This window comes from Enhydra lutris, unplaced genomic scaffold, assembly GCF_002288905.1.
Source record: "Enhydra lutris kenyoni isolate GAN:26980312 unplaced genomic scaffold, ASM228890v2 scaffoldscaffold44, whole genome shotgun sequence".
Classification (NCBI taxonomy): Eukaryota; Metazoa; Chordata; class Mammalia; order Carnivora; family Mustelidae; genus Enhydra; species Enhydra lutris.
This window is the reverse complement of record NW_019154128.1, coordinates 8,072,727-8,087,181: the sequence shown is the minus strand read 5'-3', so window position 1 is coordinate 8,087,181 and position 14,455 is coordinate 8,072,727. Positions and strand designations below refer to the sequence as shown.

General features: G+C 45.1%; 1 protein-coding gene across 4 annotated transcripts in view; it reads right to left on the bottom strand.

Moving 5' to 3' along the window:
• LOC111155918 (TBC1 domain family member 8) overlaps window positions 1-14,455 on the bottom strand; it is a 104,073-nt gene that overhangs the window by 31,886 nt on the left and 57,732 nt on the right. For all 4 annotated transcript variants that reach the window (XM_022516393.1, XM_022516391.1, XM_022516392.1 and 1 more), the window contains 3 exons: window positions 10,680-10,798; window positions 7,120-7,348; window positions 4,710-4,950 (listed from right to left, as the gene is read on the bottom strand). In XM_022516393.1, the coding sequence (XP_022372101.1) occupies window positions 4,710-4,950; window positions 7,120-7,348; window positions 10,680-10,798 (589 nt within the window). The remainder of the gene's footprint in view (window positions 1-4,709; window positions 4,951-7,119; window positions 7,349-10,679; window positions 10,799-14,455) is intronic.

The following is a 14,455-nucleotide window of genomic DNA, read 5'->3' as shown; positions in this document are numbered from 1 at the left end:
TTCTAGAGGCTCTTTGTGACACACCCACCCACAGACCCACACCCAACTCATTTGAAACTCCGGGCAAGAGCCAGCAATGAGGAAGCATAGCAGCACCACCACATACACATACTTCTCCTCAAAGCCCAAGTCTGCACAGAAAACATGGCATCCCTCGAATGTGTGTTGACTTGAAACACCTCTCCCCTACTCTTTCCCAAGAGCACCAAGGAAAGAGAAGGACAACCTTGCCGTGATGTACCTTACACAGCGCACACAGCCGCCTGGGTCTCCTGGGCCCGGAGGGGGGCATGAGGGAAACCCAGGCCTCAGAAGACAGGGAACAGGGTGCACATCGACTCAGCTGGGGCCTGCAGTGCCCCCATTTCTTTGAAAGTACATCCTCGGAGCCCCAGCAGACCAAGACGTCAACAACACTGGCATCTAGGAGGCTTTTTCACGCTCAGCGCTCCTGCCTTTGCCCTCTGCCCTCCACCGTGCCCCAGAACAGCCTGGAGAAGTACAGAGCAGCTAGGGCTCTGCAGGGTGGGGACCCGTAGGCCTTCCCCAGTGAGGCAGGAGCTGTCCGGGGCTGTACAAGGACCCCCTAAGAGATGTCGACACCAAACAGAATGACAAGGACAGAAAGCCCAATAAATTACATGGCTAGGATGGGCATTCTTAGAAGCGTACAAGAACAGCAGGAAAGGGAGTAAACGTGGGCAGACAAGGCCAAAGAAGTTCTGAAAAGTCAGACCAGGGAGCCAGGCAATCAGCCAGGCAACAGGGGATGAGGGCTTATTACTGAAGATGTCAGCCCCCTCCCGACCCCTACACCCTCCCCCTCACCCCAGGCATCCCCCGCTGACCTTTAGATACCAGAAAGATCTTCCACTGGGGGAAACAGCCTCCATTCACTGCACTGCATTAACTATGTTTTCCTCCAGCTCTTTCCAATCAGTCAATATAGATTTTAATGGCGATATTAAATTTGATTTGGTGAAACCCATCACCTTCCCAATCTCCCACCCCCCAAAAGCTGGCTACACCACTCTCAACCCATCACTCACAGCTTCACAAATGTTACTGTGTTGGTAAATTTCAGGACCAATCCATTTCTTTGCTCCCCACCCCAGGCCCCAAAGTCCCTTCCCCAGTCTCCGTTTTCCCGCCCTCCTGGATTCTGTTGCTATGCCCCAGAATCCCTGGTCCAGGCCCTCCTCTGCAAAGTGTGAGGGCTGGGCCAGAGGACTCCTGGGTCCAGCTGGCTCGAACTTGTCTGACGGGGTCCTGTTGTGCGATGCACCAGCCCATCCTCCCAGCTCCTGCTGGAGTCCCAGCTCCTCTGGGCACTTTCCCGAAGTCCCATGGGAGTGAGAGTGAGCAGCAATCGTGACTAATCCGCAATCAGATGGCTCACCACACTAGTGACCTCAAAGGCACCTTTCTAAAGCTGTTATCTGGGAAGGGAAGTGAAAATACATCAACAAAAGGGAGCCTGAGGAGCATTCCAGCACTTCTGATTGTGCCCTTTGCATCAAGAGACTGTTTTCCTCAACTTGAAAACCTGGGCTCTCTTGGCAGGATGTCAAGTAGACTGAGTCATTACCTGTTTATGTCCACAGGCCTATGTCTCCATGACAGAAAGCTACACATGAGACCCAGTGAGGAACTGGTAGGCAAGGACATGCCTTTCACTTTTGGAAGAAGTCACTCAAAGTGCAGTGACCAGCAAAATATACTAGGGACCAGAATCCTACCATCCATCTCAGGCCAACCCGAGGCACCTGCAGGGCCTTGTTTTGTCCTTTTCTCTCTCTTCCCCTCCCTGATCATTATTGGGATAGAAAGTGGAGGAGGGGGAGCCCCGTGTAATTCACCTAAATTCTGGAATGTGCATGAAGACTGCTTGTACTGATGAATTTTCTTCCAAAATGAATGATTTTGGGTGCCTGAGTGGCTCAGTTGGTTAAGTGACTGCCTTTGGCTCAGGTCATGATCCCGGAATCTTGGGATCAAGTCTCGCATCTGGCTCCCAGCTCCACGGGGAGTCTGCTTCTCCCTCTGACCTTCTCCCCTCTCATGCTCTCTCTCATTCTCTAATAAATAAAATAAAATCTTTTAAAAAATTAATGATTTTACCACAGGGTCTTAAATGTGACAAACTAGCCATCTGCCTCTTCTTACCCAGTTTCTACCCAAAACCACAATGCTACATCTAGAAGTGGAGCCATGAAGGACCATCAGGAGATCTATGAGAAATCACCCGAAACCCTAGTGCCCACAGAGCTGACCAGAGCACACAGGCCATCCCAGTGCTAAGACCCGGTGGAGGGTGGGGGGCAGCGGGGAGGCAGTTCACACACGTACACATCAATGCAAAACCCATAGAACAGATAGACACTTCACTGGGTGATTTATAGAAGCCCTTTAACAACTCCTCCAACCGAGACTTGTTTCTTCATTTTTAACCAATCTTTGTAAGCTGGACTAAAAGGACTCAGACACCAAATGGCTATAGAGATATTTGGAGATACATGAGAGAGAGCTGGGCTGTCTTCTCTGGACGTTAAGACAGAGCCAGAGACGGTAATGGGAAACCCGGGGTCCAGAAGCCCAGGGAGCAGCTCAGGATAGGGAGTCAGAAGACCCAAGGGTAGCACCCCAAGGATCTCCTTTCATAAGGAAGTGACAAGCAGCAGCACTCTTCTCACAAAGGAAATGTCAGATGCTGAGGACACAAAACCAAGTGCAATCCATTGGAGTTTCACCAAAAAAATTCACTTTTTGATTTCTGCCTTAATTGTGACGATACATGACCAATTTCTAACACATGCACACAGCAGGGGCTCTAAATTCGTCCTGAATACAGGCCGACTACAAACACACTGCCATTTAGAGACCACGGGTTAGACACACGTTCTCCCAGATGCTCCAAGAAAATACCAAACATGTATAAGGAATAACAGGAATGTTATAAGAGATTTAAAAATTCTTTTTAATGATGAGACACAGAATGACACAGAACTACCACGTGATCTCGCAATCCCACTTCTGGTTATATGCCCAGAACATGTAAAAGCAGGGAATCGAAAAGATATATGCACACATATGCTCACAGCAGCATCAACGTACAACAGCCAAGGGTAGAAATGGCTTTGTGTCCATCGATGCACGAACAGAGAAAGAAAATGTGGCATATCCACACAATGGACTACTACCTAGCCTTAAAGAGGAAGGAAGTTCTGACACCTGCTGCGACACGGATGAACTGTAAGGACATGACACTAAGTGAAATAAGCCAGCCACAAAAGACAAATACTGTATGATTCCACCTACATGAGGGACCTCGAGTAGTCAAACTCAGACAGAAAGTAGAGTGGCAGTTGCCAGAGGTTGGGGGAGGAGGGGAACAAGAGTTATTGCTTAAGGCGGACAGAGTTTCAGTTTTGCAAGATGAAGTGTCCCAGGACTGGATGGAGGGGAGGGTTGCATAATGTGAATTTATCCATTTTCAACTGCATGGTTCAGAGGTATTAAGGTAGCAAATTTTATATTGTGTGTATTTTCTCACATTAAAACGTTTTTTTCACGTCTAGTAGTACTAAATAGTAGTGGGATTCTCTAACGATATCAAATCTATCTAGCCACAACAGCACTTGTTAGATGACTTGCTTCTCTAAGGGTTATCTTTGTATAAACTCTGCAGTTACCTGGTCTAAACCACCAAGTCAGGAATCACAGTCAAGCTCAGCCGAACGCCACCATTTAAATTTTAGATAATGAAGCCGAACTTCTTTAAAATGACTAATAATTCAAGCAACTGCTCCAGATATCTCCACACCTGGCATCAGTAGGGGCAAACCAATCATAAAGAATGTGAACTTAAGAGTATTACTGAGGCACATTTCTAATGACTAACTAGTACCAAAAATAAATCCATTGTCCTGAAAACTTTTTCTACAAAGCACTTTCAGGGATACCTGAGTGGCTCAGTCAGTTAAGTGCCTGCCTTTGACTCAGGTCATGATCCCAGGGTCCTGAGATCGAGTCCCGCATCAGGCTTCCTGCTCTCTCTGCTTGTACTCTCTCTGACAAATAAATTTAAAAAAAAAAAAGCACTTTCATATGGAAATATAAAATCTCTTAATGTTCACTAATAAAGCACAGTGCTGAATGGAATTCTATCATGAAGCTATCCATATTATATTTACTTAGAAGTATTTTTTATAAAAATCAGTTTCCAAATATCTGGAAAAAAAGCAGAATTGGATCCAGAAATCAAAGTCAACTGCATTAAAAAAAAAAAGAAAGAAGGAAACAACAACCAGGGTGCCTGGATGGCTCAGTTAGTTGAGCACATGACTCTTGGTTTCGGCTCTGGTCATGTCAGGGTCATGGGATCGAGTCCAAGGCTGCGCTCACGCTCAGTGCAGAGTCTGCTAGAGATTCTCTTCCTCTCCGCCTCCCCCTACTCCCCCAGCTTGCTCACTCTCTCTAAAATAAATAAAATCTTAAAAGAAAAAAAAACCTTCCCTATTAAAAAAATAATCAACCATTGCTGCTACTTACTATGTCACAATCATGATCGGCACCACAGGAAAATCTGCATCGAGCCACAAGGGACAATTAAATGGGTACAACTAAGACTAACAAAGCACATGTAAATGAATGTGGTGGCGCACTGCCACAGTTCCGTGGGTGAGGAACCGAAAACGGAAGCGCCTTACCGCTTGGTGATCTGGCTCGGCTCCTGCAGGTCTGGGTCCAGGTCAAAGACCTCGTTATCCAGCAGCCTCCGGAGTGTCACATCGGCCAGCTGCTCCATGATCTTGAACACCTCATCGAGGTTCAGGAACATGGAGAAGTCACGCTCCTTATTCTGCGTCGTGATTCGGATGGTGTCCGTCAGAAAGACGTTGGACGTTCTTTCCAACTTCTGGATATCGACCCAAGGGACTACAAGTTTAACTAGAAGAGGGAAAAAAAGGCAAATACGTAGGTTACCCTAACATGTGAGCCAAACTTGAGTATAACAGCAAACAAGAGTCCAAGGATTTCCTTAAGCTGAAACGCAAAACCAGAGCAGGAAAGGGGAAGCACAAAACTGCTTGACAGCTGTGTGTTAGAACCCAACTCATGTTTCGTGATTTTTCTTAAAAGATTTAAGTAAAATTTTCCAAGTTTTTGGCTACTGCACACAAACGGGACAGCGTTCTGAAATATCAAGTTAACAACAGGAAAAGAAAACTTCAAAAATATTTAAACCTAAATATTTGCAAAATATCCAAAAACTTCTCCATCTACATAATTTCTCATTTCAAAAGCAGCATTCATGGTGTAAGCTATGAAAAAAAAAAGTGCAAAAGAGGATTATTCATGATCTCCTTTAGAGAAACAGGCTTAACATTTAGACTGTGTCAAATGACAGTCTTAGAAGACACACAATTTCTATGGAATTCTTTAAAGTAATACAGTACAAACAGTACATTTTATAAACAAGTGTTCTGTTCTGGGAAATGTTTCCAATACAGTGATGGCGAGGCTAGCTAGAGCTTACTAATGCAAATAGAAAAAAGAGACACTGTAACAACTTTAAGTGATTTTAAATGTTATCAAATACTAGAAATCTTTTTTTTTTTTTTTTCAAAACTTAGCATCCTAGCAAAATTTGATTTAGTCACCATGAATGACAGGTGTCAGAAACTAATTCATTTTCTTTTTCAGATCAAGGAGAACTTCAAGTGTTTCTCTTTCTACTGTTTCTTTCCACTTGTTGCAATAATGTTTTCAGGGTTTCAGTGACTTAGAAAGCCACACATCGACTTCAGGCTTGAGATGAAGCTTCTTCAGCTACTTCTAAGTGCTTTCACCTAAGTCTTTCATACAAATACATATACAATCGATAACATCAACTTTCATTTCATGAAGCATATACTTTGTGAAAAGCCCTGCACTTAAGGAGTTCGTTCAAACAGGGAAAACAGACATGTAAAATAAGCAACCACTAACTTGACAGAATCTAAAGCAGAAACACAAACATGGTGCAAATTGTAAGGGGACCAGGGAAAGTTCCTGGGGGTGATAAAATTCTGAACTGAATTTGAAGGGTGAACTGGAGTTTCCAAAGAGGCACAAGAATGGGGAAGGGAAAGACCGGCATGAATTTTGAGAAGTACTGCACAAAGTACAAGAATAAGGATGGTCAAGATCAGGTCAGAGCACAGACCAAGGGTGGGGAAAGGTCATGCACACGTGGCGTTATGTACTGGAGGATCAGACCTGAAGCTGGCAGCGTGAGAAAGAGAAGCGATGACCCTGGGCAGGAAGCTGTGTCAGCACAATTTCAGAGAAGCCCCTCCCACTGGTTCAACTTGAAATATAAACTTAAATGCAGGAAGGGGAAAAAATGACATATATAAACACATACATACGCATATACTTGTTTTATATACACACACAGCTGCCATCCTGCCTGGGTGCTTCAAACAGTATGTAGTTCCAAAAGAAGTTTCCGTGGGAATGACTTTTTAAAAATTCAATATACAACCAACACTCACGACTTTTCTTTCTTATCTTGGAATTCTATCACCTCGCATGGTAATGGTCAGTGCATCAAAGTGTGAAAAGTTCATCACTGCCTGAATCTCAAGTGGACCCAGGTGAAGAATTCCCTCCCATTCTAAGGAACAGCTGTACATCCTGCTTCTTTTCCAGGAGCAGTCGTGACCTTCGGGGCTGGGAACTTTTTAAATGCCCTCCTCCCCCAATCAAGCACATTTAAGAAGCAACAACATGTTCCATTCCTTTAGAAGCACTGGGCTGTCAGTTTTGACAATGCGTTTTCAGAGCAACATCAAGTAAAAAACCTTCAGTAGCTCTACAAAGAGAGCTTCACTGAAATGTTTAAGGCAGTGAAAAAAATGAACTCTCACAAAACCAAAGCCCGTTAGTGGTGGTTGCATATGGAAATAAAATTGTCTGCACACACCATTTGAAGTTAATCAAGTATTGCTCATTACCATCTCAACTACTCATCTAAAAATCCTTCATGCTCTAGCTCTTCCTCTCATCTCAGACCAGCACTGAGTTTCCCGAGGGTCTGCTTCCCCTGCGAACGGCAGCACAAGCCTCACTTACGTTCCTTGCCCAGGAAGAAGGAGTAGAAACAGAGGTGGTTGATGCTGAGGTAGAGCCAGCCTTGGCGGGGGACCCTGCCCTTCCAGCAGCAGCAGGAGTAATAGGTGACCAGCTTCTCTGCCTCTGGGAAGTTGAACCTGGCCTCGAACTTCACCAAGGCCTCTCGGAACTTCTCAGGCTCCTCTTCCTGCTCGGCAAGCCTGCTGCTCGTCTCCTCCGCAATCAGAGCCTGACACACAGAAAGGTAAGGGACCCCTTGTCAGGGAAAGGGACAAAGAGAGAGGCAGGCAGAGGCGGGAAGGGACAGCCAAGCACAGGCCCCTGAGGAGTCTACACTGCCACCAACACACACACACACCCACCAGGGGTGGAGGAGAGTGGCGCGCCACTCCGTCTACCACCCAGAAGCAGGGCCACGGTTGGCGGACTGATGAGCTGGGGGTGGGGGGGCAGAGAACCCAAGATAAGTCTCTCACTTGGCCACTAACCAGGCATGAGGCTTTGGGCAAATCACCAACTTCTAGGCCTGAGTTTCCTAACAAGTTACTATTGTGTGATACCTCCCGGCACTCCCTACAGGGACAGGATAATCGAATTACTGGCTCAAAAGTGAATCTGATGCATCAGCCCTGAAGAACTATCCAAATTTGAGTTACAAGTTAGTCTGTTTTTTTTTTTAAGACCCGGGGCCCCTGGGTGGCTCGGTGGGTTAAAGCCTCTGCTTTCGGCTCAGGTCATGATCCCAGTGTCCTGGGATCGAGCCCCACATCGGGCTCTCTGCTCAGCAAGGAGCCTGCTTTCCTTCCTCTCTCTCTGCCTGCCTCTCTGCCTACCTGTGATCTCTGTCAAATAAATTAAAAAAAAAAAAAAAAAAGATCCTATTTATTGGGCACCTGGGTGGCTCAGTGGGTCAAGCCTCTGCCTTCGGCTCAGGTCATGATCTCAGGGTCCTGAGATCAAGTCCCACATCGGGCTCTCTGCTTGGCAGGGAGCCTGCTTCCTCCTCTCTCTCTCTCTGCCTACTTGTGATGTCTCTCTGTCACATAAATACATAAAATCTTTAAAAAAAAAAGAGAGAGAGAGAGAGAGGAAAAGAGAGAGAGAGAGAGAAAAAGAGCACAAGATGGGAGCGAGGCTTAAGGAGCGGGGCAGAGAGAGAAGAAGATTCCCTGCTAAGCAGGGAGCCTGACAATGTGGGGCTCGATCCCAGGACCCCAGGATCGTGACCTGAGCCAAAGGCAGGTGCCTAACCAAGGGAGCCACCTAGGCACTCCAAAATAAGATTTATGAAATGAATCTCAAGTCTGGTAAAATTTCAAGTGCTTCTCATTTCTTTCATTATATTTTTCTTCTTTTCCAAGTTTTATTTAACCAGACATCATTAAATAGAAAAATTATAAGAAAACAAATAACTTTAAAAGCATGTCTAACATATAAAGCTCCAGACCACGAGGCGTGGAGGGGATTTTAGGAAGTAGAACGGGAGGCATGGGCTCCAGATGCAGCCACGACGATGGTGACCACACAGACCCTCGACTTCCGCGGACTGCAGGGTCTGGTGACAAGCACAACTCTAAGCACAGGGGTTTCTTTAGAGCTTGACAGAGCAGCCAGCTGCTCAAGGTACGAGCAGGAAAGCCCCAATTCTTGATTCCTTTGGATCTTCCCAGAGAAAAGGAAGAACCAACACCACACAGTGGCCCCACAGATATAACCCCATCTCAGACCACAAGAACCCCTCCACTCCCAGCCCCTGCTCCAGGCCAGCAGCCTCCCTGCAACTGTTGTTTTTCTTTCTTTCTTTCTTTCTTTTTAAGGCATTTCAGTTTTGATGTGCAGGGGATTGGAATATGACATCCCAAACTGTGCCACTATGGCATAAGGATTATTCTGAGCTGAAGGCAACTGAGAAACGGCAGACACCAAAAAGGCTCTCCGCCTTCCCCCACTACTTGCCTAAAACAAGGACACCAAGACCCATTTGTGCAGGTGCCTCTCTCTTCTGTGCTGGGAAGAGGAAGGTAACTCCAGACTCTGACCAGCACTGAGAGGAATGTGCACAGACAACCTCACAAAAACAGCCCTTCTTCTCTTCACTTCATTTCTCCCCACATTTACCTTCCCACAGCTGGCTACCCCTGAAAGCCTGAACGCCTCTCTCTTTGTCTTGTCCCTTCCCTATAAACATGCTGTTCTTTGTTGAGATGCTGCATAAGCCCCACATTCTAACCACCCCTCTGAGTTACTCATCACTGAGTTTTCCTCATGTGTATGCACATCGCACACAGTGATCAACTGTTTTTCTCATCAGTTTGACTTTTGCCAGTTCAATCTCCAGGCCGTAGGAGGAAAACCTAGGAGGCTAGAGGAAAAGCTGCTTCCTCCTCTGCAGAAGCTTTCCCAAAGACACTGCAGCAGAAATGAATTTCCTTCCTCCATATTAAAAGGAGAAACTCTAAATCAAAAAACCACCACAGCATACATTAGACAAAGGAGAAGGGAGGCAAGTGCGAAAAATAGCCATCGAAGAGGAATTTCTGTAGCTAAGCCCCAGTGGGTCCTGACCCAGGGAACCAAGCTAGTCAGTCGGACCAAGCACAGATGGTAACTGACAGGCTGGATGAGTCCCCACCACAGCCTGGTCCACCTGCCAACCCCTGAGGCTAGAGGTGACACCAAGAGGCCACCAGCCAACAAGCCACACTGCCTGACTCAGGAGACCTTTGGTTCCTACCTGGGGACATCAGAGTCCCGGATACCCAAAGGAAAAGAATACTTCCGCTTCCCTTTAAAACCGAGAATTCATTTTGGCACCCTTTACTAAAAGCTGAAGCACTTTTGAGGCAAACTTTTGAAAAAAATAAACAAAATCAATGGTCTGGGGGATTTTACTGACAGGGAGAAAAACTGTATTATAGGCTAATGTGTTAAAGTGAGCGGGTTAAAATCGGAATGAGAAACAGTCTCATTCTGCCTGATGGGGCATTTAAAGCACCGGGTACCAATTATGTTGTTGCAATGACAGAGAAGATGGAACTCACATGAGATATTCACAGATACTCTCCAAAAGAGTCCTGTCTTGCCCTCTCAAAACCTAATTGGTTTTAATTTCATTTAATTAACATAGTTGAAGAATAAACAGCCACTTTTGGGAAAAGGAAAGTGTCAGGTCCAACAAAATAGAATGAAAAGATGTCACAACTGCAAAAAGGTGGGAATAACGAGTTTAAGGAGTCAAGTAACATTTCTACTCTGCAAAAACATAAATGTTGGCATTTTTTTCCTCCCTGAGACAAGAGAGGACCCTCCCTTCTGTAAAGGAGAACAAAAACTTGGGCCTGAGAGCGTGGATTTTCCGGTTTCATGTGTATTTTGCCAGACTGACCATGAAGTTTGACAAGTGACCAGTCCAGCTCCTCTGACTGTGTATAAATCCAAGATGTTCAGTCATGGTGGAGAAAACTGTTCGAATCTGGTAAAAAATGCTACAGTGCTCAAAATGTCATACGGAAGTTCTAAGATGGGGAATTGGGAAGAAGCATTTCAGTCAAAGGACCTACCTTTACCTTCCCCTTGACAAAGCTGGCAATGTCATCCTTATTATCAAAGACAGACAAAGTGTGCAGGAGATTCTGCTCCAGCCAGTCCCAATGCTGGTTTATTTCCTCTAATGTCGCACCTGGGTTAGAACATAAAAAGATACCGAAATTAAAAGTAACTCCTAGACCATGAACTCCTCTTCCAAATATTCCAAAACCTCTGTGGTTAAAACATCCTGGTTTCTCACACCCTGGGCCACAGCAGACAAGGAAGACACCCTCCTTTGAAGCCACCGTGTCCTTCGCCACAGCACTGGGATTTGCAAACACCCACCCACTGCTACATGGGTAGGCCAGGAACTGCATGTGGACGTCCTGTTGCCCTTGCTGATGCCTGGACTTCCCACCACATCAACTCAAGTGACGGAAACATTCATAATTACACAGCTGTTCCAAGGGAAACAAGCCCCCCAAAGTGGGCCAATTCCAAACAGTCTCACATAGTTTACCCTGTGAGGACAGGGATCCCTCAAGAGGGACCTCAGTCCAGGGTCACAGAGGAGAGAGCCTTCTGAGAAAGCTCTACTGCTTGCCCAAGGGTGTGGCCACTCGCAACAGGCATCATTAAATACAACAGCAACAACCTAGGGAACTTCCAGGTTTACCAAGCTGTACTTCGTATCATTTACAACAATATCCCTTAAGAACATACATAAGAAATTATATACTAAATGTTTGAAACATACAACATTAAACCATATCTAGTAAGTTAATTTCTTTCCAAGGCAATTAAAAAGAAATCACCCCATTACTGAAGCATTAAGCAACACTGTTACCAAAAAGCTTAGTTATTTTAGTATTTCCCCTCGAGGAGACTCCTGCTACTGTCCATTAGACAATGGGCACCTTGGCACAGGGACTGTGCCAGCTCCTAGTGAAGGACCCAGCATACAACAAGTGCTCAATAAAGTCCCCTGCCTTGAAGCAAGCCCAGGATGGACAAGAAAAGGGACGTGTGCATCAGGTGTGCGTAGTATAGGAACAGATAAATGCCCAGCTAGGAGGACAAGACTTCCAAAATGGAAAGCAGGAGATATTCTAACCTCTAAGAGGTCAAGGGCTACCCAACACCAATGCAGAATAAGCTCACCAATGTGAGAGGCATAGTGGTCAACAGAACCACATAACATACACACAAAAGTCAGACATGTATTTTTTTAAACACCAAACTTTTCGTATACTATTTGCAGATTTCCTCCCTGCAGAGCATAGATGCATGGTGGGATATTCTAAAAAGCCTAGGGATAAAAATGCCAGAGAAGAACTTACTGCAGACTTGTGCTTTTAGGATCAGTGAGTATAAAGAACATCTGTGTGGGGACCGATTTTCTGAATGGACAGTTTAGGAAGGAGTCATCAGAGCAATCCAAGAGAATTCTTCATAAGGAAAAGCGAGAGAGAGATCTGGTCTCTCTTCTTCTTCTTATAAGGAAACCCATCATGGGGCCCCACCCTCATGACTTTCTGTAAACCTAATTACATCCCCAGGCCCCACCTCTAAATACTACCACACTAGGGGCTAAGGCTTCAAGATATGAACATGGGGGAGAAAGATACCATTCAGTCCACACCAATCTACGCAGCTGTCCATCAATGCCACCCCTCCCCCCAACTCTTGCTCTTTAAGGATCAACAGACTGGACATGCAGCCACGTGCAGTTTAGGAGAGCAAGCTGTGGGAGGGGGGGGTCGTGGTCAGGGTCATCTCACTCTCCTCCCCCTCCCACCCAGGAGGCCCTTGTGGTTGCTGGAAACCCCTGGCCCTTCAGGCTCCCCATTCCTCTTACAAGGGGGAAGATCCTTTCAAAACACAAGTCAAACCAAGTTCTGTCAGGCTTCATAGCAGGATTCTCATGAAGTTTCTAAGCGTCATCTACCTGAACTCGAGCCCCTCACAGTCTGCTTGGTGCCTCACACTCAGTGCTCAGGTCTGCCCACCTCTGGCTTAAGTCTCTGCTGTTCAGTGTCTTCCAATGGCAACCATGTAGGTGTCAGTCACAAAAACACTTCCTATAACTGGGGGGTGGGGGGTCAGCAATGGGGTCTTCCTAGTGGGGGGACAGCATATTGCACCATCTCAAGAGAGTCCTTGGGTCTTCACTAAAGCCAATAAACTTGCAAGGAGCCTTAGAGATGCCTGGACCTCTGCCCTTTTCTTCAAGGTTTACTCTTTCTAGATCTTTGTAATTTATTATCTTTTGTAATAAAGCCAACCGATCAGACTATTTAAGGCAAAGAATAAATGGGAAAAATTTTTTGAGTATTTTTTTGAGTATGGGGTCATCAATCTTTGAGTATTTTTTTTTTTAAGATAGATTTATTTGAGGAGAGAAAGCATGTCAGCAGGGGATGGGGAGCAGCAGAGAGAGGGAGAGGGACAACCGGAAGCAAACTTCCCACTGAGTGTAGAGCCTCCAGAGGGCTGAATCCCAAGACCCCACAACCAAGACCATGACCTGAGCCAAAATCAAGAGTCGGATGCTCAAGTGACTGAGTCACCCAAGCATCCCTTGAGTATGTTTTCATGACCTCCTAATTTATTTAAAAAACAAAACAAAACAAAACAAAACAAAAAAACAACCTTGGCAGAATGAGGAAGAACAAGAGAAGGGAGAACACTCACCTTTGTGACTTTTCTATTCCAAGGGCTAGCTCACTGCTGTGTAAGGAAAACTTCTGAATGAGGAAATGGAGGCTCAAACACTTCTCCAAGGTCATATGTTTTGAAGGAAAGGCAAAAGCAGGGTATGAACTCATTCTCTACAACCCTGAAGTACCCTGGTGTCCTTCCATAATAAGTGGCATTTCAATTTCAAAATAACATTTACATGATTACATAATTTACATAATCCTTACGTCCATTACTCCTATGGTTTGACCCTAAAAAAAAAAAAAAGTTATTTTGTGTTTGTACTTAGAGCAATTCCAGTTTCCTGAGTGCATCTTTCTGGATGACACGAAACAGGTTTTCATCTATCCTATTAAGCTCATAGGGACAGCACAGTTCATTGTTAACAGCTAACCAAGCAGGTCATCCTCAGCTGATAACCACAGACACCATGATAAACACTATAAACAAGCCCCAACACAGTCTATAACATGGAATGAAGACTTGAAATAAAGCCATCAAAATTTTAGGCTTCTATCCTTTAAAAGATTCTTCTACTTATGGGGAGGAGTTTATGTCAGGGAAAGGTAAATTCTAAAACAAAACCCCACCTACACCTTGAGAGAGAAAACAGGCACACAAATAAAAATCTATCACTGGGCCACAGTTAGATTTCATCACAATCTACGCTGTTCCTGCATACAAGACATAGCTGTATGTCTCTCCCAGCCAAGACAATCAAGATGATGAAACTTTTCCAGCCTACTATCTTCCATTTCCTACAAAAGTTGCCAAATGGCAGGGAAATTTTCCAAATGATAATTTCCTCTGCAGGGAAGTCTTATGATAGGCTTCCAAAATACCGTAAATCAGTGCAAACCAACTGCATGTCCTCGGCCCCAAAGGACTAAAAAGGAAAGTCACTCAACAGATCTCACACACCAAAGTTTGAAACCTAAGCTGTAACCAAGTTTCCCAAATTACATGAAGTATCCCATCAGGAAACAGCTTTTTAACAAAGTAGAAAAGAGAATACATGGCACTTTATAAGGCCAATCACTGACATAAAATATTTGTTAGAGTTAAGCAAACACACATAAATATTTTCTGTCTGTGGGTCATGCTCAAA